This window comes from Equus asinus, chromosome 21 (genome assembly GCF_041296235.1).
Source record: "Equus asinus isolate D_3611 breed Donkey chromosome 21, EquAss-T2T_v2, whole genome shotgun sequence".
Lineage (NCBI taxonomy): Eukaryota > Metazoa > Chordata > Mammalia > Perissodactyla > Equidae > Equus > Equus asinus.
Window position 1 is genome coordinate 62209149 of NC_091810.1, and position 27612 is coordinate 62236760.

The window sequence follows — 27612 nt, forward strand, 5'->3', positions numbered from 1 at the left end:
GATCTGGTCTTCTGATTTCTGCTCTGACATGAGAAGAGCTTAGAAGTCATCACTCCATACTCACAAGAACAACAACAAAAAGCTGAACAAACTAAAAATCAGACATTCTTTTTAGATCAATCAGAGAATTGAGGTCACAGGGAAAAGAGACACTCCCAAAACTAGAGAAATAGGTGAAGACAGAGAGCCACAGCTCACCAGGAGCAAAAGCCCCTGGAGCCATGATCTAGGAGGAAAACAAACCATAATGGACAAACTGCTGGAAACTGAGTGCAAGCTAGCTTGAGAGTTGAAAACTTCTGGGGCCCAGTCTTAGAGGGACCCCCATTCTTCTATGAGCTTTACCTCCAGGAAGCCCATCAGGTTTTCATGATAAAGATCTAAGAAAAATCTCCTCCTGCTTTCAGGGGGAGAAACAACATGGGGGAAAGAAAATACCCAACTCCAGCCCCCTCTAGCCTTCCTGTCTCACCTGAGGGTGGGGGGCAGCGGGTGGGGGCAGGAAGCTGAGAAGCACTTGTGAAAGTTACAGCCTAGGGCCCCAGGCTCATTAAAAGACTGAGATTTAATCATAAGATTATATTACACTTCTCCTACCTCCACACCTTACCACCACATCAACAGGGCTCTTGCAAAATCACAGAGGGTTACAGCTGAACGAACCAAAAAGCTCAGACTCTGTTTAAGGAGGAGTTTCTAGGGAAACCCAAAGACAATAGTAGGAAAAAAAAACAAGGACACTAGAGGAAATTGAAGACTCAGACACCTACAAACAAACCTACAGAAAACAGTCTAACTCCTAGCCAAGTAAATATAAACCCTCTTACTAAAGGTTTATTTACCTCAGTTCCTTTTACCCAATACATCATGTATTCCTTTCAACAAAATACTCAGGGCATGCTAAAAGGCGAGATAAAAAACAGTCTGAAGGAAAAAAGCAAACAACAGAGTAAGATTCATATATGGTAAAGATTTTGGAATATTTGACCAGGAATTTTAAATAACTATAATTAGTATTTTCTAATAGAAAAGTGGACAATATTCAAGAACAGATGAGGAATGTAAGCAGAGATTGAAACTCTAAGAAAGAGTCAAATGGAAATGCTGGAAATCAAAAGCCCTATAAAAGAAATGACAATGCCTCTGATGAGCTCATCAGAAGACAGGACAGGGACAAGGAAAAAATTAGGAACTTGAAGATACGTCAATAGAAACTTCCCAAATTGAAATGCAAAGAGGAAAAAGAATGAAAAATTATAACAATATCCAAGAATTGTAGGACAATAATGTAACATGTAACATACTCATAAGGGGAACAACAGAAGGAGAAGAGAGAAAGGAGCAAACAAAATACTTGAAGTAAAAATGGCTCATAATTTTCCAAAATGAATGACAGATATCAAACCACAGATCCTGGAAGCTCAGAGAACATCCTTCAGGATAAATATAAAAATATTTTAAAAATCTACACCTCAACAAATCATATTCGAACTGTAGAAAACCAAAGATAGAGAAAAATCTTTAAAGAAGCCAGAGAAAAACACACCTTACCTATAGAAGAACAAGGATAAGAATTACATTGGACTTCTCTTCACAAAGCATGGAAGCAAGAAGAGAGTGGAGTAAAATATTTAAGGTGTTGAAAGAAAAAAGTACCAACCTAGAATTCTGGATCAGGCAAAATTATTCTTCAAAAATGAAGTAGAGGATCACAGACCTAAATGTAAAACACAAAATTATAAAGCTTCCAGAAGATAGGAGAAAATCTATGTGATCTGGAGATTGACAGTGAGTTTTTCAATAACACTAAAAAGCACAATCCATGAAAAAAAAAATTGTCTGACTTCACTAAAATTAAAAACTTCTGCTCTGTGAAATACAGTTGAGAAAATGAAAAGACAAGCCACGGACTGGGAGAAAATATTTACAAAACACATCTGATAAAGGATTTGTATCCAAAATATACAAAGAACTCTTAAAACTCAACAATAAGAAAAAAATAAATTTTAAAAATAGATAAAATATCTCATACATGAATAAAAAATCCAATTTAAAAATAGATAAAACAGACACCTCACCCAAGAAGTTATAACATGACAAATAAGCATATGAAAATATGCTCAACATCATAAATCATTAAAGAATTGCAAATAAAAACAACAATTATATATCACTACATACCTATTAGAATGGCTAAAATCAAAAAAACTGACAATACAAAATGCTGGAGAGGATGCAGAGAAACAGAAATTCCCATTCATTGCTGGTGGGGATGCAAAATGATACAGTCACTTGGAAGACAGTTTGGCAATTTCTTACAAAACAAAACCTAGTCTTACCATCCAGCAATCATGCTCCTAGGTATTCAAACATATGAGTTGAAAACTCATCTACACAAATCTGCATACAAAGCAGCTTTATTCATATTTGCCAAAAACTGGAAGCAGCAAAGATGACGTTCAAAAGGTGACTCGATAACCAAGGTGTGGCATATCCAATATATCCAAACAATATAATATTTTTCAAGGCTAAAAATAAATGAGCTATCAAGCCACAACGAGACAAGGAGGAACCTTAAAGTTACATTGCTTAGTGAAAGAAGCCAGTCTGAAAATGCTACATACTGTGTGATTCCCATATATGACATTCTGGAAAAGGCAAAACAATAATAAGCAAAAAGATCAGTGGCTGCTAAAGGCTGGGAGGAAGTGGAGAGGGGTGAATAGATGGTGCAAAGCGGATTTTGAGGACAGTGAAAGTATTTTATATGATACTATTATGAGCATGTGACATGATGCACTATGGACAAAATTCCACAGAATGTGCAACACAAAGAATGAAGCCTAATAGTAAACCATGGACTTTAATTAATAATAATGTATGAATATTGGCTCATCAATTGTAGCAAATTTACCATATTAATGCAAGATGTTAATAATAGGAGAAACTGTAAGGGGAGGTACAGGGTATATGGGAACTTGTACTTTCTGCTCAATTTTCTGTAAACCTAAAAATGCTCTAAAAAGCAAGGTCTATTAATTTTTTTCATTGAGGTTATGCTAGTTTACAACCCTGTGAAATTTCAGTTGTACGTTATTATTTGTCAGTTATATTACAGGCGCACCACTTCACCCTTTGTGCCCACCCTCCATTCCCCTTTCCCCTGGTAACCACTAATCTGTTTTCTTTGTCCATGTGTTTGTTTATCTTCCACATATGAGCAGAGTCGTACAGAGATTGTCTTTCTCTATCTGGCTTATTTCACTTAACATAATACCCTCAAGGTCCATCCATGTGTTGTTGTGAATGGGACGATTTTATCCTGTTTTTCTGGCTGAGTAGTATTCCATTGTATATATATACCATATCTTCTTTATCCAATCATCAGTCGATGGGCACTTAGGTTGCTTCCACATCTTGGCTATTGTGAATAATGCTGCAGTGAACATAGGGGTGCATGGGTCTCTTTGGATTGTTGATTTCAAGTTCTTTGGATAGATACCCAATAGTGGCTGGGTCATATAGTATTTCTGTTTTTAATTTTTTGAAAAATCTCCATGCTGTTTTCCATAGTCCATTAATTTTTTTTAAGGTTCATATATAATCAGGTAATTTTACTAAAAATAGACCATTGCTAGGAGAAAAATCTCAATTCCAATGGCTAAAAATTTTGTACGAGATTACCAATAAGGAAAAACAATGATTTTGTAGCAGACATCTCTTCCACAATGCTACAATCTAAATTTCAAAGTGGCTTCCCTTGTGCAGAGCTCCCCTCACTTCCTTCTCCATTGTATTTCCCTTCTGAAAGCTCCACATAGTGATAAAAGAAACGGATATGGAAAGATTCTTTTGAGAAAACAAAATATGAAGTAAGAAAATGCATCTTCTTTAGGAAGCAAACAATCTTTCACTAAAGGGAAATGGTGAAGCTGACACTTGGGCCTACACATCCTTTGGGGAGTCGCCACTCTTGTAAATCTCCACCTTTCTGCTCATGAGAGAAGCTAGAGCATACGGTGTGTTCATTATAACCCAGGGAGCTAAATGAGGAAGCTATTTGTTAGTAAATCAAACTGAGTATAACTCATTCACTGTTGCTGCTGTAATAAACTACCACAAATTTAGTGACAACACAAATTAATCATCTGACAGTTACGGAGATTGGAAGTCCAAAATGAGTCTCACTGAGCTAAAACCAAGAGCTGTGTTCACCTTCTGCAGGCTCTAAAGGAGAATCTGGTTCCCTACCTTATTCAGTTTATAGAGACTGCCCATTTTCTTTGGCTCACAGCCCCATTCTTCTGTCTTCAAAGCCAGCAACATTGACTGGAGTCCTCATGATGCCATCTTTCTCTCTTTTCTGTCTCCCTCTTCCACTTTTAAGGAACCCTGTGATTACATTGGGCCCACCAGAACAATCTAGAATAAACTATATTTTTAAGGTCAGCTGATTAGCAACCTTAATTCTACCTGCACCCTTAATTCTCCTTTGCCATGCAGCCTAATATACGCACAGGTCCTGGGGAATAACACACAGACATATTTGGGAGGCCATTATTCTGCCTACCATGGTATCAAAAGAAAATTAAATGTGTTCTCTCTCTTAGGTGAAGTTGTTTTCTATGAGTCAATGTTAGTAGTTTTCATGCTGAAACATTATGTGTCAACCTAAAATGTAAATCTTTGTCAAAAATTATGAGACACACTCTGGGTAATTATGAAAAACCATAAAGCATTAGTGGGGATTAGAGATTAATGATCATTCAATACATGTCATTAGTGTTAATGTCAAGTATAGCCAAACTTAGAATTAGCTCTTTTGTCTCTATGAAAGAAGGAAAAGCCAGGGCAGATGTCGGTCTTAGGCCCCACTGTCATAATTCACTGCGTCCTTTCTGCAGGTCGCAACACATCTTCTTCTGGTAATTGATAAGCCTAAACACAATCCGAACTTTGTGTGCACTGATAGCAGAGACTGTCTCCAAGGAAAGGAATTGGATCGAGTCTTTTATTACACACTTTTTACCTTTTGAAATTTATAACACGTGCATAAATTCTTATTCAAAAAGTATACTAATTTTAAAAAGAATATATCATGCAGCCCAGTCTATTGTGGTGGGTGGTCAAGGTTGAAGGGACGAGGTTTCTTCATCCCCTTTCTTCCAAGTTCCAGCAGAGAAAGAAGGCAGTGGCCCTTTAGGGGGCCCTCATCTGGAATCCCCAGTGCTTACTGGCAACAGAGAAGCCCACAGGGCTGGAGGCACTAAGGAATTTGGTGTAAGAGAGACAGCAAGATCAAACTTCCTGAATGCTCAAAGGCCTTCCCAAGAAGGGAAAAGAAAGGAGGCCCAGCTACATCCAGGTTTTAATAGACCATGTTTACATACTTTGTAAATTGAGTAATATAAAACTGAATGAAAAAACTGACAGTAAAGGTCAACAATTATAATCAAGAGATAATGCTTAAGAATAATAGCTCATTAACAATAATACAAGTCTAAACCCTGTTTACAAAAATATATTTAAAAAAAAGACAAGATTTGGCTGAGGATGGGAGGGAAGAAAATATGAGTATCAGTGTTCTAAATACCTAGAAAAGAAAAAAGAAAACATAATGCAAGGAATGATGGATAGGAAAAAGAATTAGGACAAAATATTTATACCAGACAAAATGTCAAAGATCATATAATTATAACAAAGTTGTCAATTAGTTAAACTTTCCTATTAGACTACAAAAACATCTGATTGGGTCAAGTAATTAAAGCTATACACCTAAAACTAAGGCAGGCACACACAAGTTAGAAAATGTGCTAATGCATCCCAAAAGAAAACAATGGTGGTGGTATTAACAAAATATATTACAAGGTGAAAAAGGGAAAAGGTCACATCACATTCACAATAAAGACATAATTGACATGAATATGAATCACATGGCTTCAAAATATGTAAAGACTAAAAGTTAAAAATACAGGAAAACTTAAAAAGAAACACAATGGTAATAGACTGGAAGCTATTCACCTGTATGACTTGGTATCCATTAAGCTGAAAGGGACTTAAGCAACTTTTAAGCAAAAAAGGAAGGATATCAGGAGCCACAGCACTGAGAGAAGCCAGGGTCCCTTGCAGACAGGAGTGCTAAGGGAGATAACTTGGATGTGCCCTAGATTATCTACAAATGCAAGACCTGCTAGTGGACGGGAACACTCATGGGCAGCAGCCTGAGGCTCTCTGGTGCACGTGCTCTAGGCAAGTTCAAGACTGCTCACAGGCAGGTCCTAAGCCAAACCCACTCTGCAGGGCTTCTCAGTCACTTTCCTTTAGGATGCAGCAGAACCCAAGTACCAGGGAGGGTCCCTTAGGTCTCCATTGTCCTCTCACCCCATGTCTAGGTTCCCAAGCCTCACAGCCCCGCTCCAAGTGAACTCTCTATACTTCTCTACCAGGTGCCAGATAAGTGAAAACAAAAAAGATTTAGCCATGCCCAACTGTTATACATTTAAAATTTATATAATAGAGATTCAGACTATTCATTCATTCCCGGAGGTAGCTTGTCAACAAATTTGAAAGACATACACAATCAACACTTCTTCTGATAACCTGTGTATTCTGAGCTACATAATAAAGCATCTGACCTTAAAACATGGGAGAAGTAGGAAGAAAATGTTTTAAAAGATGCACACATTTTACCATCCTCCCTTCTCTGATCAACTGAATATGGTAACCTTGCCAAGTATTTCCACAAATTAACCCAAAAAATGACACTTGAAGAAGAGATTACTCATCTGAAAGAACTGGGACAAATCATAAGTAAAGAAAAACACGGTCTGCTCATGATAAATCATAAGGTTGACAACTGTTAAGAAAATATTTAAACATTGTCTTCCTTTTATAGTCAAAGTGGGTATTTTATTTCCAAAAAATTTGTCAAAGAAATTATAGAAACTATAAAGCTGAAGGATAAACACTTTAAATAAGAATTCATACTCCAAGGAAGTAAGAATCTTTCAACTTTTATTTCTAGGATACATTCATCTGGAACCTTTTTGTTTCTTTACAATTTTCCCCCTAAGAGAAATGAATACAATAAAAATATAATCCAACTACCAGCAATGTTTGTAACCAGAAAAGAATCTAAAATCTCTGGTGTGATAATATAGGATTTTTTAAAAAATATAAGCTTCATACCAGAAATAAAGCCTGAATATTCTCTTTTTCTTTAAAAATATAATTTTCCTTCTTTGCTCTCTCACGTAAATCTTATAATCAACCATTTAGTTCTAAAGTCTATTTTTCAACTAGTAATATAACACTATAGCACTGTTTTTCCCTACTTCGTATCCTGTTCTGTACTAAGAATTAACTAATAATTGCAGAAGTGTTTAAAAAGATGAGACGCCACTAAGTTGTAGCAAGATTCTTCAAGACATACTGATTTAAAAAGAAAAATTTCATTAGCAAACTGAAACCTAGTTAACATGTTTTTGAAATTCAAAAATGTGTACAAAGCACTTTTGCAAACTGTAAAGCTCTAATGGAAAACATTTTTAAAATCTGTTTTGAATAGAAAGGCTGCTGACTGGGATGGAACATCAGGGACAGAAAATTGAAATCTTGTTCTTTTTTTCTCTAACACCTTAGATATGGGGAGGGAGAAGAGTATAAATTGCAAAGAAGTTGGGGTACGGGTACAAGGATATCTCACAAACACTGACTGGTTTGCAGTGACTGTTTTTGCTAACTGAGAATACAGACCAAGGGGCATAGTAATAGACCAATACTTTTACACCAGACTCAGAAATCAAGCCATCTGTCTCCAACTAGGAGCCAGAAATAACAGAAGTGAGACAGTTTTTCCCCATCTTCTGACCAGCTCCCTTACGCAAAGCTTTATTACTTGAAGTATAGTCCATTTTAAAATCATATTCCAAAGCCCAACATTAATGGTCTGGAATGGTTTCCTTTCTTTAGTTTAGGAAGATAATCAAAAAGCCTAATTATAAACATAGGCACAACATACCTGAACCAGAGTGACACTCTCCTACCTCTAAGTAAGCAGCATTATTCATGACAACTTTTTAGGGTATTTTGTGGAATATAGGAAGTTAAGCAAAGAATTTAAAAAGTTTGGTAACAAAAACAATCCCAGTGAGGGAGTCCTTATTCGCCAGAATGCAAAATAGACATAAGAGAAACTTCTTTCCATGAGCCATCTTAATGAAACAGATAGGCCTATGAAGACAGACCAGCAATGAAGGACTGCGGAAAAGCTCATCTGTACCTAGACACAGGCGATCCAAAGAAAAATCCTCAATTATCGAAAGGATGAGTGAACTGACAAGAGAGAATGGGTCTCGGTAACCACAGAAAAAGGCTTTGCTAACAGAGTTGAGCGAGTCAGGCATGCTGGAAGAGGCTGCAACCAGGGGCTGCAGAGCCTCCCTTCCCAAAGTTGCTGAAGAGTCTTCCTGTGGCTCTCCGGGAGCAGGCCTAGCTTAGCACAGAGAATGGGCTAAATGGCCTTCTAACTTCTCTTTTGGCTCTCTGATGCACTTACTCTTTTCTTTAGTGTCTTCTTTCCCCAAGAGAATATTCAGGCCAATTATGTTTTTGTTTTTCCTGCATTCGTTAAGAATTATATACTAGCAATTTGGAATACCCCTCTCACTGAGTATCTTATGTTAGTATACGATACCTTGAGTAATAAGAATGTAGAACTTAAATGCCATTTACACAAGAGGAAAACAAGCCCAGGTCAAACTTTGATGATTCCACATTAATAAAACTCAGCTATGATATGTAAAAAACTATTTTTGTCAAGGTTTTAACTATTGGACTTTAAACCAATTTCAATATTCTACATAAAGGTCATTTATATTGAAGTAACATGCCTTCATGTTTTCTACATACAACGACAAAAGAAGATTTTTAAAAATATACACATATTTTTAAACCAATTCACTCCCTTTCACAATCATACCTTCAGTCCAACATTTAAAATATAAACCCAACTATCAATGAAAACAACGTGGATCAAGTGACAGTATCATTTAAGTCAAACAATAAAAGGTCAGCGTTAAAACAGAAAATAAACAGATTCATTGGAAATCTGCTCGTATGCCTGATGTGTTCAGAAATGAACCTCACACAGAACAGATCCTACTGTGATATTAGACAACTAATTCCTTTCTCACTTTCTCATTCCATGATGCCTCACTATTTTTACTGCGGTTTATACAGTAACTAGTTATCCTAAGAGCAGAGATTAATATTAAAAACACAGCCTATTCCAGAAGTGGCATATGCTCCCAACAATTGTTTTGTGCAGTCCCTGAATTATAAAATAGTCCAATCTTTTAGGAGCATAAAAGTGAAAGGGCTTAGATCTATTCATGTACATTGTCCATTAAATGTTTCTAAGTTAAGACAGTAAGGTGGAAAAAAGGAATAGAAGGTACAGTAAATTTTCTTTACACAATTCTATTACATTAGACAGTATTGTCAATGACATGTATTCATTTTAACCAGGTTATGGAAAAAAAAGAATTATTACCAGAATTTGTATCAATTTCTTGGAGAAGCTAATAATAAAACATTAAATATACATATTTATTTGTATATTTATTTGAAGAATCTTTGGTAACACTTGTGTCTCTTCCACATTATAGGACTTTCCAAAATAAATGTCAAAATTAATTTACTAATCAGCATATGAAAGATAAATTATGTTACTATTCTTTTGGTTTTCCTATAAAATGTACTTGAACCTGACTATTAACTTTCACTAATCATGCATTTAAACATAGTATCTGTTTAACTTTTGTACATATAAAATGAGAGACTATTACCAGAAAGAAATTAGACAGTAATGAGAATCAATGACAAAACATAACAATGACAACTGTTCTTAAGTAATTTATTTTTAAATTATAAGATTTACAATGCTTTGATTATGCAAAATAGCATAATAGAAATTAAACCAAATCAATAAACCAAGAGAGAAAGAAAACTTAGTTTTCTTGAATATCAGAACTTAAACCATCATTAAAGTATCTGATGTCCCAATCACGTCTTATGGAGACATAAGTCTAATAATTTCAAACATTTCACTTGTGGGTTTAATTCCTCATTTTCAACTTTTATGAAGTGTAATGTAATTTATTTCAAATCCTATTATACCTAGTGTTTATACTGCAACAGCAGCAAATCTCACATGTGCAATCAAATGTGGAGCTGGGGCACAGCTTTTAGCTTTTAGCCACAGACAGAAATTATACACTGCATTCAGTACAGCAGAGGACATTATATTAACCAGAGCGTAAAGTTTAGTACACTTATTGCAGGGTTGGTATTTCTTCCTGTTTGAACTGAACCGGCTGAGCTTCTGAGGTGACATATTACTGCTGTGGATAGTAAGACTGCTGTGGGGGCTGAGGGAAGGGGTATGAAGGCTGCTGGGGTCCCGGGTATGGAGCCTGTCCAGGGCTCTGGTGATACACTGGCGGATATGGCATATTATACTGGCCGTATGCATAAGGATTATAGCCCATGGGCATGGGCATTTGGCAATACCTGATGGGAAGAAGAAAACAAAAAAACTGGATCAGTAAATCAAATACTAGAAAATGAAACACATAATAAATTCTAAAACCAAGTTTTTCAAGAAAGCCATTATTCTCTATTTCTCAGTCTATTAGAGAATGGTCGAGAGAAAAAAACAGCTGTTTCAAAGTACCTGTTGAAGAAAAGTGTTCCCATCCTCTTATTAATAGAAATGAAAGAATACCAAGTGCTTAATACTATCCAGAAAATAATACTGTTGAAGGAAATAGGACTAAATATTTGACTATTAACAAGAAATAAAAATGGAGACCCTTCATTTTATGTGGCAATCTAAGTACATTCCTATTTCACAAGATTCAATGTTCACTATAATGCACATAAATTTACTGTTTACAAAGTTTTAATATTTGGAAGACAGAATGTACTTACTAAATAAAGTTGGGAGCACATCTTAAAAGGCAGCCAAATGTCTAGATTTTTAATACTAAAAAATTATCACAAAGAAAGCTGCTCTTTAAGAAAATACATGCCATAATTAGATAGATTTCTGTTTAACAGTTTATCAGAATGCCAAGATTTCGAAGTACAGGTATGTAAACAAGGCCTTAGCAGTCTTGCTATGCTAAGATCAGAAAAGGCACCTATCCATTTATCACCTAAATAAAGACAACCAAGGAAATACATTCTGAATTCCTGAAGAGGTACATTTAACACAATCCCAATATGCAAAAACATAAATTAAATAAGCCTGGGAAGTGGCTATTCAACTACTCAAATAAGTGACTATAACTATTTTTATTTCTGTGTAAGCTGACAATGTAGCTTATTCATTCATGATACCTCCATTCAGAGAAAGGGGTAACCCTGTTTTTAACAGGTTAACTAGAGCTAGAAACATTAGCCAATTTATTGGGATAGACGAAGTTTCAGCCTTACCCGGGATATCCTGGATAGGTAGGATATGGGGGTCCCTGGGCCTGTGGAGGAGGAGCTGAACCAGGAGTTTGTGACGGAGCTGGTGTCGTGGTCCCAGTCGCCACTGGAGCTGGAGCAGTAGCAGAAGGAGCTCGATTTGCTGGAAGCACAGGAGGTGGAGGTCGGGCTGGGGGCTGGGGCTTAGTAGGCTATAAGAAAAAGTCAGCATTGACTACAAAATGTTTCATGTTTCTGTCAAATTGCTATCAATTAAAATAAATGAGGTCATATGAAGAACTCTAGAATCCACCCAAATATATTTCTAATTCCCATTCTCAAATGTTGGCTTATTACTCTAGAAATGTATCATAGTTGAGGAATAATTCTCCAATTTGTGGATACTCCATAGCCACTGCTCTTTGCCTGATGCCTAATATTTAACCATTTATTGCTCATTACTGGTCCTATCAATGGTTAGACATTTGAGGTGGGAGCAAAGAGCAGATCAGACACAGCTTACTACTGTAATCTCCTCCTGGCCTCAACATTTTTTATATGAAAATTTTAAAACACCAGAAAATTTAAAAGAATAACCACCACATATTTGTCAATTAAATTCAGTAACTATTAACATTTGGCCATATTTGCTTTATGTATAGCTATATCCATATATTTATTTATCTATATATTGGCAGAACCATAAAGTAAATTGCAAACTTCATGACACCAGCCCTAAACACTTCAGTATACAAGTCCTAATATTCTCCTGCATAATCACAATACCATTTCACCTTAAGAAAATTAAATTATTCCCTAATATCATCGAGTATCCACTCCACATTCAAGTTTCTCTATTCAGCACAAAAAAACTCTTATAGGTGTTTTCATAAATCAAGATCCAATTGAGGTTCATGTAGTGCATTTGATTATTATGAATCTGTCCTCTCTTTTAATCCAGAATATGCCCCCTCACCTACTTTTTTCTTCCTATGACATTCACTTTAGAAAAGGCCAAGCCAGATGTCTCACAGAATGTCCCAGTTCTGGATTTGTCCAATTGTTTCCTAACAGCACAATTTAACTTCTTGTTTTATCACTGTATTTACTACAAACTGAGAGCTGGTTCTAAAGAGTTGATTAGATTCAAGTTAAACATTTCTTGGCAATAATTCACGAGTGATGCTGTATTCTTTATACTGCAAAACATCAGAAGGTTGGTCAGCTGGTGAAGTGGTGACCACCAGATCTCTACTATGTAAAGTCTGTTTTATCCTTTACAGCGAGCAAGCTGCCACTAACATAACGCTTCGATTTTAACAACGTGCTTGCTTACTGACCGGCATGGTTCTCGGCGCTGGAGTTGGAGGAGTTGGCGCATGCCCCGCTGCTGGAGAGGACTGATATGCAGGGGTAGGAATTGAAGGAGCACTAGGTTCTCTGGCAATGCTTTGTTGCAAATCCCTTATTAAAGACAAAAGTGTTAGAAATTAATACAAAAAAAAAAAAACCAACACATATAAAGTACCAGGTCTTTTTCTTTTCTTCATATATGAAACAGAAAACAGACTTAAAACAAGGATGGTATTTTAAAATATACTACATTTCTGTTCTTGACTAGAACTAACTTAAATCTTCTTTCTTCCTATTTAATAAAAGGAAGTCAGTTCTTATTTTCTTTCTGAAGACTAAGAAACAAGAAAAATTTCTTTGGAGATCACAGTTACAGCTAGAACAAGGAACATGTCATATTGGGCAAGTGGTCCTAAAGACTGCCCACTCTCCAATCAGACGTCATCCCCTAGATGAGAAACTCCTAACACAGTAACAACCAATCTACAAGTTACCAGAAAATTAGAACTGTTCACAGTCACCTAGCTGATATTTTAATCACTGTTATCATATCACTGTTTACAGAAAACAAAACAAGTGAGAAAGCTAACCAATTCAACTATGTAAATTTCTTGATGAAAACTTTCTGAAGATATTCAAAGAAATCTGGCACTGAGATGTTGTATGTTAAAAGATACCTCATAATCTACTACTAAGGTAAATTCAGGAAAGACAGATTGTTGAAAGGATCATTAAAATACAGTATTAAAAATTAGAAAAATATTTTAAAGTCACCTCTAACTGTAACTGGAATCCACTCCAAAATCTCACTCAACAAAACCCTAAGATAAAATGCACTCCATGAACACATGGTATCGATCAGCTTCTCACTGCACTGATTCACATACACAGAGAAGTAAATATGACACATCCCCAAGTGGCTGCACCTGTTGTCCTGATGTAACAATCAACAGCAACTCCCAGAGTCCTCCAGACCACACTTTCACTCTCAAAAAGAGTCCCAACTGGAAGATGAATTAGTCACTCCCTATATAAAGAAAACTAATATACATTCATCAAGAAGCCAAAACAACTTCTTAATGTTTGTAATAAATGCTTACAACATAATAGAAGTTTTTAATCGATGTTAAATTTTGAAAAGGTTAGGTTTTGAAATATCTCCATATGTGTATATATCTCATATACAGTAAATATATTTCTATATTTTATATATTTTATTACAATTGTTTAAATAATTATAGTAATTATTTAGATATCTGAGTATATTTAATCATAAATGTATCTAATATATATAATTATAATTATAATACATTATAAAGCCTTAACATAATATTTTTTTCTTTTCCTTTGATAAACTCCAGAGATGGTTGGAGTAAAAAGCACATTTATAGGACAAATAAAAATTTCTTAGTCACTTAGTAATTATATAAATCAAAGCTATTAAATCATAAGACTAATAACATAAAAAAGCAAAACTATATGAAATAAAATACCAATATTCCAACGCCCATGATTACTGACATTAGTTTTATTTTTTATTTCATTTTTTAAAATTTCTATTTAATTATTTTATTGAGGTCATATTGGCTTATAACATTGTGTAACCTCAGGTGTAATTATTGTCTAGCAGTTTCTGTATAGACGGTGTTCACCACCAATAGTCTAGTTTTTATCCATACTGACATTAGTTTTAAATCATTAGTGAAAAGAAGGCAAAGCTCAGAGTTACTCTTTTTGCCTACTTTATATAAAGAGGACATCTTTGTCATCACGGAAATGAAAATTAAAATCACAATGACATAACACTACACACCCACCAGCATAGCTAATGGCAAAAATATAGAGTAACCAGAACTCATACATTGCTAGTAGGAATAGAAATTAGTACCACCACTTTGGAAAACTGTTTGGCAACATCAACTACAGCTAAACACACACATACCCCATGACCGAGCAATTCCACTCTTAGATGTATACCCAACAGCGCTGCATATATATACGCTCACCGAAAGCATGATCCAGGGGGCCAGCCCAGTGGCGCAGTGATTGGGTTCACACACTCCACTTTGTTTTTTTTTTTTTTTTTGGAGGAAGATTAGCCCTCAGCTAACTACTGCCAGTCCTCCTCTTTTTGCTGAGGAAGCCTGGCTCTGAGCTAACATCCGTGCCCATTTTCCTCTAGTTTATACATGGGACGCCTACCACGGCATGGCTGCCAAGCAGTGCCATGTCCGCACCCGGGATCCGAACCAGCGAACCCCGGGCCGCCGAGAAGCGGAACGTGCGAACTTAACCGCTGTGCCACCGGGCCGGCCCCCACACACTCCACTTTGGCGGCCCAGGGTTCGTGGGTTCAGATCCCAGGTGCAGACCTACACACTGCTCATCAAGCCATGCTGTGGCGGCATCCCATATACAAAGTAGAGGAGGACTGGCATAGATGTTGGCTCAAGGATCATCTTCCTCAAGCAAAAATACGAAGATTGGCAACACATATTAGGTCAGGGCCAATCTGCCTCACGAAAAAAAAAAAAGGAAAAAAGGCATATCTAGAAGTAGCCACATGTAGCTTTAAACACCTAAAATGTGGCTCTAGTGTGAACTGAGATGTGCTGTAAGCAGAAATTACATATCAGATTTCTAAGACAGTGTGGAAAAAAAGTAAAATACCTCATTCACAATTTTTACACTGTCTCTATGTTGAAGTTAAAATATTTTGAATATACTAGGCTAAACAAAATATTTTATTGAAATTAATTTCATCTGTTTCTTTTAACTTTTCTGTGTGTGTGCGCCAAGGAAGATTCAACCCGAGCCAACATCTGTTGCCAATCTTCCTCTATTTTGTATGTGAGCCGCCAGCACAGCATGCCACTGACAGACAAGTCACTCAGGTCCACACCTGGGAACTGAACCCAGGCTGCCAAAGCAGAAGATGCCAAACTCAACCTCTAGGCCACCAGGGCTGGCCCTCTTTTAACTTTTTTTTTTTTTGAGGAAGATTAGCCCTGAGCTAACATCTGCTGCCAATCCTCCTCTTTTTGCTGAGGAAGCTTGGCCCTGAGCTAACATCTGTGCCCATCTTCCTCTATTTTACATGTGGGACGTCTGCCACAGCATGGCTTAATAAGCAGTGCGTAGGTTAATAAGCATGCAAACTTAACTACTTAAGCATGCAACTACTTAAACATTAACTACTTAATAAGCATGCAAACTTAACTACCACACCACCAGGCCAGCCCTCTTTCAACTTTTTTAATGTGGCTACAAGAAATGTTAAATTTTAAATTGTATATGTGACTGCATAGTATTTTCACCATACAGATGTAGCTTTATTTCCTTCCCCAGCCCTGAACATTTGATTTGTTTCTATTCTTTTACTGCTACCAGCAACAGCGGACAGATGTGTTTGAGAATATTCAAGCCCATCCTATTTATAATATAGCAGCCAAAACTAGAAACTACTCACATACTCAACAACAGTAGAATAACATGTAGTGTATTCACACAATGAAATACATACAGAAATGAAAATAAAAGATCTACAACTATACGGATGAATCTCACAAACGAAATGTTGATTGAAAGTCAGTCGCAAAAGAGTACAACCGATTCTACTTATATACAGTGCAAAACCAGGAGAAAGCAGTCAACACTCTCACAGTCGGAATAGTGGGTGCCCTGAGGGGAGTGAGTGATGACTTGGCAGATGCAGGAGCGGTGCTTCTGGGGTGTTGAGAATGTTCTGTGCATTGATCTAAGTGCTCACCGCTTCGGTGTATTCAGTTTGTGAAAATTCAACAAGATGTACACTTATGTTTACTTGTGCTTTTATTTTAGAGTCAATAAAAATGTTTTAAAGAATTTAGGCCCTGAGCATTAACAGTGATTCTGACAAAATAAACCCTCAGAATTTTAAAGGCTAACTTTATGACTATTTGGCCTACTTTTCCATCACTCATTCACCTTTTAATCACTGAGCTGAAACCACTTGACAAGGTGATGACTGACTCAGAACTGATTTTGTTTATAGTATAAATACAGAAATACACACGCAAGTAGTAACAAACCTAATTTTCAAACTAGAGATTTGAAATATGAAGTATTTTAAGATGAGAGTATCCAAAAATTTCTTCCTAAGCTATGAATCTCTATTATGCTATAAAATTCTAAAAACAGTTATGTTAGCCCTTTGTACACTAAAGATTTAAATGGAGAAACAGTCCATTTAAAGAGAAACTAGAAAGTCAGTTATCACGGACAGCAAAATGATTTCAACCAACCGCTGGCAAAACTTTTTGTGTAAAGAGTCACACAGTAAATATATTAGGCCTTGTAAGATATAGGGTCTCTGTCACAACTACTTAATGCTGCTGGTGTTAGTGCAAAAGCAGCCACAGACAAAACGTCCATGAAGAGTGTGGCTGTGCTCCAATGAAACTTTACTTTCAAAAATAAGCAGCAGGCTGGACTTAGTCTGGATGCTGTAGTTTGCCAACCTCCAAGTTTAACTTAAGAGTCTTTTTCAGCTCTCTTGGTCCTGAGCTACAGAATTTAGGGGTTCTGTACAGATGTCTCAGTGGCTGCTGGTTGAAAGAAGGAAAGGAAAGAGGGACAAAAGGTCCTGCTCTAACACCTAACCCGGCCTAGATCTGAGCCAGACACATTTTTATCTGTTTTACAAACTGGGTTTCTCTGTAAGACTGAGTTTGAAAAAAGGATTCTGCAGCTCAAAAGAAAAAAGCAGGAGGCAGGGGGAATGAACACAATACAAAACATAAAAATCAGAGTACTTGGTTGTGACTATAAAAACATATGAAGTCCCATCAATCATTTAGATTAATTTAATTTTCTGAAAAGTAACATACTCACTTGATTCAAAAACTAAAGAGTGAGACCCCTATCTGCAAGCTCCCACTCCACCCTTCAATTCCCAGACAGACTCCCACTCTTCTTGATGTCTTATGAACCTGTCCAGAGCTTCTTCAGGCATAAATAAGCCAATTCAAATGCATACTTTTATTTTCTCCCTTTTTACACAAAAAAGCATACTTTACACTGTTCTGTACCTTATTTTTTTTTTACCATGACTATTTATCTTATAGATCTTTAAATATCAGTAAATAGAAAACATCCGCTCTTTTAAAAAAATAGCTGCACAGTATTTCACTGTACAGATATAGCTTTATTTATTTCACCAGCCCTGGATATTTAATTTATTTCTATTCTTTTACTGCTACAAGCAACTTAGAAATGAATTAGCTCATAAATATGTCATTTCTAACATATGCTAATATATTCTCAGAATAAATTCTCAAAAACAGAATCGCTTGATAAAAGGATGTATGGATTTGTATAATGCAAACCTCTGCAGTTCAACTGTCCCACAGAAGGACCGTACCAGTGTACATTCTCACAGCAATGTGTGGGAACTGTTACCCCCATGGGCCAACAAAGCATGTTATCAACTTTCAGATTTTCCCCAATCTAAAAAACGCTATTTCAGAGTAATTTTAATTTGTAAGTATTTTATATTGAATGAGGATAGGCATTTTTTCACATGCTCAAGAAGCACTTATACTTCCTCCTCTGGAAATTTCTGTTCACATACTTCGCCAATTTTTCCGTTGAGTTTTTTTCCTCCTTTTTAATATCTAGGAGTTCTTTATAAATTAGGTAAATTTGCCTTTTGCCTGTGAATAAATGTCAAATATTTTTCCCCAGGTTATTACATTTTGACTCTGCTTATCATGTTACGATGAACTTATCCTTTTTTTAATGGCTTCTGGATTTTAAGTCAGAATTAGAAAACCTCTTCCATTTCAGTTTTATTAACAAATTCTCTCATATTCTCTTTTAGACTTTACATTTCATTTTACACATCTCAAGTTTAATCCATTTGGAATTTTTCTGGTATAAAAACAACTTTTGTTCTCTAAAGGGCTAGGCAGTTGTCTCTAACTTCCTCTGACTAGTGTAGGATCTTTTTCACACTGAATCCACATACGTATTTGGATCTCCTTCTATTTTCTATTCTGTCTTTGGTCTGTCTAACCATGTACCAGTACCACTGTGTTTTGACAACATTATATATTTTAATATGTGGTAGAATTAGTTTCCCCTTACTCTCCTTTTTATTCAGTTTTCCTGGCTAATCTGTGTTTCTACTTGAGTTTTAGTATCAATTTGACTAGTTTTAAATGAAAATCTGTTAATTTTTTTAAAGTCAAAATTACAGCGAATGCATAAGTTCATTTAGAATTGACATCTTCATGAAGTTGAGTCATTCTATCCAAGAACATCATGTCTTTCAACTTCCTCAAGTCCTTTTTCGTGTCCCTGAATAATGTTTCAAAGTTTTCTTCATACAGGTCTCATATATAGCAAACTTATTCCTATGTATTTTATCTTTTTTGCTGCTATTCTAAGTAGGCTCTTTTCCTCCATTACATCTTCTATATGTTTACTTATATGAAAGCCATTGATTTCACCAATTTTTATGATCAACTACCTTCAGTAATATTTTTTCTTCTATTTGCAGAGTTTTGGGATTGTTCTCTTGGGTTTTCAAGTGGTACAATCATAAAGTCTATAAGGAGTGATAATTTTACCTCCTCCTTTCCAATTTTTACATTTCTAATTTCCTTTTCTTGTCTAATTGTGCTGGCTGGTACTGCCAGTATATTAAATGACAGTGTTAACAGTGGGAATTTGTTGCCTGTCCCTGCCTTTAGGGGGAATGTTTATAGTGTTTCTCCATTAGCCACCATGCTGAGTTTTGTGCAGATATAGACATAGAGACATATACACATATACATACGCATACACAACACATACACACATATTTTCATATTAAGGAAGAACCCATCTACTCCTATTTTATTGAATACCAGAATAGTTATTTTCTCAAATACCTTTTACTCATCTATGAAGAGAATCTTTTTCTCCTTCGATGTAAAAATACTGAACGAATCATTGCATTACTGGAATAAAAACTCCTTCTCGCTTGGTCATGGTTCTTTTTTAACACACCGGTGAATATTAATGGCCAGGATTTTATTTAGGACTTTCGCATCCATATCCAAAAGTGAAATTGCTCTGAAGATTGTGTTTCGTTTCAATCTTTGTCAAATGTTCTTATCAATAAGACTAATTTGGAGGTTTGTTTTTTTTATTTTAACCTCTAGAATCATTTAAAAAGCATTCAAATTGTTTGCTTTTTAAAGGTTTAGTAGAAAAACTCCACAAAAACCACTGGTCCTTCTCTTTCCCAGGGGTGGAGAGAGATTAGCTCTTTGATAATTTCTCCTACTTCTTCTGTGGAAAACCATTTAAACATGGACAGACAGGTGAATAATGGTTAGGTTGGCTGAAGGGTTCAAGAAAGGCTCACGAGTACAATAGTTTCTGAGTTCCTTATGTTCATTATTAATATACCTAAGAACAGTTTGACTGGATATAAAATGTTTGGCTCATGTTTGCTTTCCTTGAGTTCCAAAAGCAATCACTCCACTCTCTTCTAGCATGCAGTGCTGCCAACCTAATTTTTTTTTACCTTTTTATAAACTGACTTGATCTTTTTGTGTGACTGCCTAAAGGATTCCGCCATTATCTTTTAAGGGTAATAATCTATATGCCTTGGTGTTGACAGGTCTCATTCATTTTTCCTGACCATAACATAAACCCTTTCAACAAACTTTCACTTATTTTAGGAAAATGTTCTTGAGTAATATCAATAAATATTTGTTCTGTTCACTGTTTTGGTTTTTCTTCTTTGAGGGGAATCCAATTTTGCATATATTGGGTCTTCTTTGTCCATCTTTTCTCTAATTCTTTTTAATTCTTTCATTACTTTGGTTTCATTTTCTCAGATTTCTTCTTTTCTGTTCTGTGTTCTTGTGTTTTATTCACTGTCTATTCTCCTTTTCACTCCTTCTCATTTCATCCTATATCTGTGATGGTTTTGTTCTATTTGTTTCCTGAATTCTGACACCACACATTTTATCAGTTTGTTTTCTCACAATCCCCATTGAGTTCTGGCATTTTTGCTCCTCAGAGTTTTTGGTGTTCTTTACAGTGATTGCTTCCTAGCCCTTTTTTTTTTTCCAATTCATGGTGAAACAGTCATTCAGAATTTTCATCTGTTCTGTGACAATATTATTCTGATGAATGTTCTTCATCTATTAAGTTCTGTCAAATTTTGTTCATTTTTTCACCTTAATAAATACAGTACCTTCGTATTGATGCTATGTCAACTCTCTATTCCATGATTACTCTCATTCCATGCAGAGTAATCATGGAATGAGTCTTACATTACTGGCCCAGCTTTCTCGGTAGGCTCCTTCAGAAAGAGATTTTGTTGATATTTTCTGAGCTATTCACCCTGACTTCTCCAGGGTCTGTACCTCTAGTTTTATATAAGGAAACTATTTGCCACTTCAAGGTAAACTGCTTATGTTTACTGGTATTTCCTGAGCCCCGCCACCCTGAGCTGTTTCTTTATCACTTCTGTGACACCACTGTACTTCCTACATCTAAAGTTTCTGCTCCTTCTCATCCTTTTGTTCTCAGATTATGCAGTTTGCTTGTTGCTTTGTAAAATACCCAGGAGGAAAGAAAGGAAACTGCTATCTCATACTGTCAAGCTCACCCCAAGAGTCTCCATATAGGATTTTTTAAAAGAAAAATACTTTATAATTTGATACACAGAACAAACTTACTTTAAGAGTTCATCTCTTTCTGTCTTCCGTGCAAACACTATATCACTGCATTTGTTCTGGAACCTAACCAGGATCTCAGTCAGTTCATTGTAAAACTACAAGCAAAGAACAAATCCAAGTAATAAATCAGAATAATTCCTTAATCTAAGGAGGAACACAATCTAAAGCTCATTTGACAATAACGGTGAAAGCTTAAGCACTAAAATCCTCTGCATAGGACAGAGTCATACCACTTAAGTCCAACAACTTAATATTAAAGATGACCTAAGATTCCTAAGGAAAATAAAAATAATAAAATCATTTTTAGAGAACACCAAAAATTAAATGACAACAAATTACAAGTTTCATGGTCTCAGTGAACATGTTTCCAATTCCTACAGAAAAGTGAACTACTTAATAAAGACACTAAACATTTAAGTGGAAGGATTACATTTGCACATTCACTTTAGAAATGCAGGCGTCATTTCAGAAATAGAAGTATTTCTAAAGGCTCTCTGGAGAGTTTCTCAGCTGATCTATTTCAACAGAGCATTTTAAACCAAATTAAGAGTATTTTACTATACTCTCTATTTGGAAGGCTTTGCAGTATTTCTACCCTCTCTTCAGAGGGTTCTACATTATATCTAAGGTACTTACATCAAGATAACTTTATTCAATGATCATCAGGGAGCTAAAGTACCAAAATGAACTGTGTATCTGAAAAATTTAAAAGTCATTTGTTCCCTCAAAAGCAAGGTAATTGGTAAAACAAATATAAGCATTTCCCTAAAGTATTTAAAGGAAAGGCAGGAAAATTCTTAAGCCGTATTTAGTAAGTACTCTGAGACTCAGGCAGATCATAAGTCTATCATTATCCAAACCATCAGCACAGAATACAAAAGCCACACCCGCCCCCTCCCCACCGCAGATCAGCTTTGACTACATCTGTTCCCTCAGAATCCACTGACTGGTCAACTTTCTATCCCCCAAAAAAGTGTCATTGGCTTCTGACATCTCTGTGCTAATTTCTGCTTCCTGGAATGCCTACACCCTTCTTCTGCCTGGTGAAATATACAATTCATTCTTCAAAGTTCCCATGAAATATTGCCACCTTCATTAAGCTTTCTCCCACTTACAACCAACCTCTCAGAGGCAAAAGTCATCAAAGCTGACAAATTCAAGACAAAGAATAATCTGGTCCCACTAGAAACACTAATTAACTTCCCAAACTCTATTTTCACTCTATACTGGTTACTGCTGTTATTTTGTTCTTCGTACCTTCGTGCCCTCCTTCAAGTTAGCTACAAGTTCAACAAAGTTGTCATACGCAGTAGCTAAATTCTTCAAAACTTCTTCTCTTAAGTTAGCTTCATTGTTAGATTGTTTCATTTTCGAAAATTCCTGGTGTGAGACCTTGTTAAAAGAAAGATGTATGTATTTACATTATTTATCAAATTAATATCACTCATATTTTTATTGATACTTTTCCAACTATGAAAATCATAGATGACTACATGCAGAAATTCCTAGAAATTTACCTAATATTTCTTTTGTGGTAGCACAGAACTTTAAATCTTTCCTTAAATAAAAATACCAAAAATTCAGTGGGTGTCAAAACATAACCAATAATTACAGATTTCTATTAATATGTAACACTTGCAAAAAAAATCCTAAAAGGACATAAATTTAGTCCAAGCTTATCCTTTATGTAATTTTTTTAACATAAACTTATTAAATATACACTTTAATATATCATAGTATATATTTAATATATATTAATATATATTAACTTTACCTGAATATTTTTAAGAAGTTCTTCCTGTTTCTTTAGAGATTCTTGGACTTTAGTCGTAAGACCTCCATAGATTCGATCCAGTTCAGTAACAGAAAGAGCTTCTTCATTTATCACACCGTCTTGAGCCAGAGCAGTCAAAAATTTGCTTGTCATGTCAAAATTCACAGATTTCAGGTCATTCTCCAACCCCTCTCTTTCCTTCTTTACTTCATCAAGATTTGTCAATAAGGATTTTAAGACATTTACAACCTAAACATTTAAAAAGAAAACCCTTAGTTTAATTGCCCCAAAAGCCAGAAGCCAGTTTCAAGAAGGGAATTATATACAAAGGTTTATCCAGGGTCACAGAGAGATGATTTCTCAGAGGGCCAAGGATAAAGTGTCCATCACATTTATTTAGACACAGATGCTATACCTTCAGTGGACTCCAGTTATAAGAGCAGCAGCAATAATGATTAACAGCAGCAAGAGCTATGACTCACTGACCATTAACTATGTGCCAGGCACCATCCTAAATAGTTTACAAACACAACAATGTATTTCTTACAATATCCATACACAGGTGCTTATTACCTCTATTCCACAGATGGAGAAATTGAGTCTCAAAAGAACTAAGTAACATGCCCAAGGTTACACAGTTACTAAAGGGGCAGAGGTGAAATTTGAGATCTAACTCTGCCTACCTCCAAAATTAATCTTTAATCACTCTACACTATACTGCGTCCCTCTCGCAACTTTGAAATAGGGGAAGTATGAAGTATGTCTTTCCTACGTAAGTAAATACTCCATTTTGCCAACATAGAGAGACTGAAAGATAGAAATAGAGAGACAGATATGAAGACAGAGAGACATATAGAAAGAGCACCCGAGAGCGAGAGACAGAGAGAGCGCGCAAGCGAGCTATAAACCACGTTTATTTCACATACTGGGAGAGAAATAGGGAGAGAGGGTTCTTGTACATCTTTTCACATCATGAGTTTTATCTCTCTTATTCAGTCCAGGCAGTCTCTGACTAACATCCACGCGACTCATAAACACCCCTTTACAGGAAGAGTGTTAGAATGTTCAAGTGCCCTCTAAGGCCACTTATAAGCTGCCCCCTTTCACTCACATCTCTTCACACTTTTGCTAAGGCCATAAGGGAGAACACCAACCCCAAGCCTCCCATTCTGCTTGCCCCAATTTTGCTCACAGAAAGAAAGCTGGGGGAAGACAAAGCAAGAAGAGACATCCATGAACCCCCTCTACATCCCTGTCTCATTTCCAACTCCAACAGATCTCCTCACCTACTGCCTGTTTCTAGGAATTTCTGTCCTACTCTTCATTCCACAGTCCTAGTGAGCTCCCTGACAAGAGTGTCCAGAGTAACCTTCATCTGTGAGGACCACAGACCTGAGCAAAAGTCTAAACTTTCTTCTGAATTTTATCGCCTATATCTCCTAAGTGACCTAACTTAAATTCAGTCTTTAAACTTTTAGAGCAGTGGAAAGAAATAACGACTCCTAGAGGTCCAAGAAGCATCAAACCACAGACACTCTAAAAGGAAGGAAGAGGGGAAAGAATCATACTGGATGCCCACAGCAATATCTGCTTTAGGGATCAGGTAGACAATGTGGATAAAAAAATCTTGCTTCCAAATGACTTCCTGGATATATTCTTTTCCATTTGGAAAAAAAGGTGCAAAAGCATATATATAGTATGTTGCATTTTGAGTAAAAGAGAAGGGAAATCAGAATATAAAGATAAAGACACATATCTTATGTACATATGTGTGCATATGTCTTTTTTGCAAAAATAAAAGCACTAAGGAAAAACCAGAAACTAATGAATATGGTTACTTACAGAGAGTGGATGAGAACAAGGAGAAATGAATAGGGATAAGACTTCTCTCCATGCACATTTTGAATCATGAACATTTTTTACACATTCAAAACACAAAATTCAATCAAAACTCAAATAAAGAAACAAATGAATCTAGTTGTCCATCAAAGTGAAACATAATCACATAGAAAAAAATACTCCAACTCTGACTACTCTCCTTTAGTGGAAGCAATGGACTTAGTTACTGTGTAACCAAGGACAGCTGACTACCTGGAAAACTCAGTTTTCCCATCTGCAAAGCAAGAATAATAACAGTATCTATCTCAGGAATGTTACGAAAACTGAAATAATCCATACAAAGTGCTCAATGTAACTTCTAACACAGGATAAGTGTTCAATCACTAGTAGCCATTATTATTAAGTGGTAGTTAGGTTTCATGGTTGAACTCTATGCTTTGGGTACATTATGGACTAAACAGACTTAGGCATATAAGCATTCAGACAGGAATAGAGGAACAATGAGGGAAGACTAAGAATTAAAGTATCCTTTCTGAATTATAGCTATTTCTGTAATTATGTGACACATTGTGTAATGGAAGGATGCAACAGGATATAAAATTTTAAAAGTACTGACAGCATTATGTTAGCATATTTAAACTGATAATGGAACCTCAACCACGACTTTGACCCTATGTGAAGGTTGTTTGGCTATTAGAAAAATAAGAAATGCCATTTTTATCTCTCTATAAGTTACATCCAACAAAAGCTAGGCAGAAAAAAAAAATAGCCAAGTAAAATAAAGCTTGGGGGGAAATAGGAATATGCAGAACTGGTTTTAAAAAATAGTCTAATAACCCAATTACAAAATAGGCAGGGGACATGAACAGACATTTCTCCAAAGAAGATATACGGATGGCCAATAGACACGTGAAAAGATGCTCATCATCACTAATCATCAGGGAATTGCAAATCAAAACTACACTAAGTATCACCTTATACCTGTTAGAATGGCAAAAATATCCAAAACCAAGAGTGACAAATGTTGGAGAGGCTGTGGAAAAAAAGGAACCCTCGTACACTGTTGGTGGGAATGTAAACTGGTGCAGCCACGATGGAAAACAGTATGGAGAGTCCTCAAAAAGTTAAGAATAGAAATACCTTATGACCCAGCCATCCCACTACTGGGTGTCTATCCTAAGAACCTGAAATCAGCAATTCCAAAAGTCCCATGCACCCCTATGTTCATCGCAGCATTATTCACAATAGCCAAGTCATGGAACCAACCTAAGTGTCCAGCAACTGATGATTGGATAAAGAAGATATGGTATATATATACAATGGAATACTACTCAGCCATAAAAAAGGACAAAGTCGTCCCATTCACAACAACATGGATAGACCTTGAGGGTATTATGTTGAGTGAAATAAGCCAGACAGAGAAAGTCGAACTCTGTATGACTCCACTCATAGGTGGTAGTTAACATATGGACAAAGAGAACTGATCGGTGGTTGCCAGGGGAAAGGGGGGTGAGGGGAGGGCACTAGGGGTGAAGTGGTGTACCTACAACATGACTAATAATGATGTACCACTGTAATTTCACAAGGTTGTTAACTATCATAACCTTAATAAAAAAATAAAAATAAATAAAAAATAAAATAGTCTAATAAACAACACTAAAAGTCAGGAACACTATAACACTATTATCTTGAAATAGATTGAATGTCTCTTACATAGTACAGAAACCAAGACCCTCCACCAAGATACACGTGGTTCATATGGATACAAGTTCCTCTTCAGTGAAAAACTAACTATACACAGGGCAGCAGAGTAATGTGGGAAGAGAAACCCAGCAGAACTTTAAGAACCACAAGTTTTAATACCACCTCCATTATGATGAAAAGTTAACTTCCTTTTATAGTAGTCAGTTTTCTAATCAAAGTGATAAAGAAGGACCAAATAGCTATTTAATAAGTTGTATTCTATTCCAAAATGCTATGATTCTAAGTCTCTGAAAAAAACTGCCATTTGAAACAACCAATTTATAAATGAACTTTTAGACCACCAAACAGAGACAGAAAAATTCTTTGCATGACAAACATCTTCTTCTTTTTTTAACTGTCATATATACTAGTTTAACCATATTTTAGAATGTATAATACCGGCCTTATTTTAACAGAGCGAATGTAGTAGAAAACGAATTAAACTGCTTCCACAAATAAATGACAAGGATAGTAAGAAAAGGAAACCACTGCCTAAATTTTCTTATAAACTCAAGTTTGAGGTTTAACATGTTATCAAGTTGAAGTATATAAATAATTAGAATCCCTACCCACCCTACAGCACTATTTACAATAGCCAAGATATGGAAACAACCTAAATGTCCATCTACAAATGAATGGATAAAGAAGATGTGATACACACACACACAGAGGAATATTATTCAACCATAAAAAAGAATAAGAAAACCT

General features: G+C 35.9%; 1 protein-coding gene across 2 annotated transcripts in view; it reads right to left on the reverse strand.

Annotated features, from left to right (window-relative positions):
• Positions 1 to 9902: 9902 nt before the first annotated feature.
• Positions 9903 to 27612, reverse strand: part of PDCD6IP (programmed cell death 6 interacting protein) — a 70875-nt gene continuing 53165 nt past the window's right edge. For both annotated transcript variants that reach the window (XM_014827552.3, XM_014827551.3), the window contains exons 13-18: positions 23323 to 23571; positions 22806 to 22940; positions 21549 to 21643; positions 12816 to 12939; positions 11500 to 11687; positions 9903 to 10572 (exon numbers count right to left, since the gene is read on the reverse strand). In XM_014827552.3, the coding sequence (XP_014683038.1) occupies positions 10398 to 10572; positions 11500 to 11687; positions 12816 to 12939; positions 21549 to 21643; positions 22806 to 22940; positions 23323 to 23571 (966 nt within the window). In that variant the 3' untranslated portion in view covers positions 9903 to 10397. The remainder of the gene's footprint in view (positions 10573 to 11499; positions 11688 to 12815; positions 12940 to 21548; positions 21644 to 22805; positions 22941 to 23322; positions 23572 to 27612) is intronic.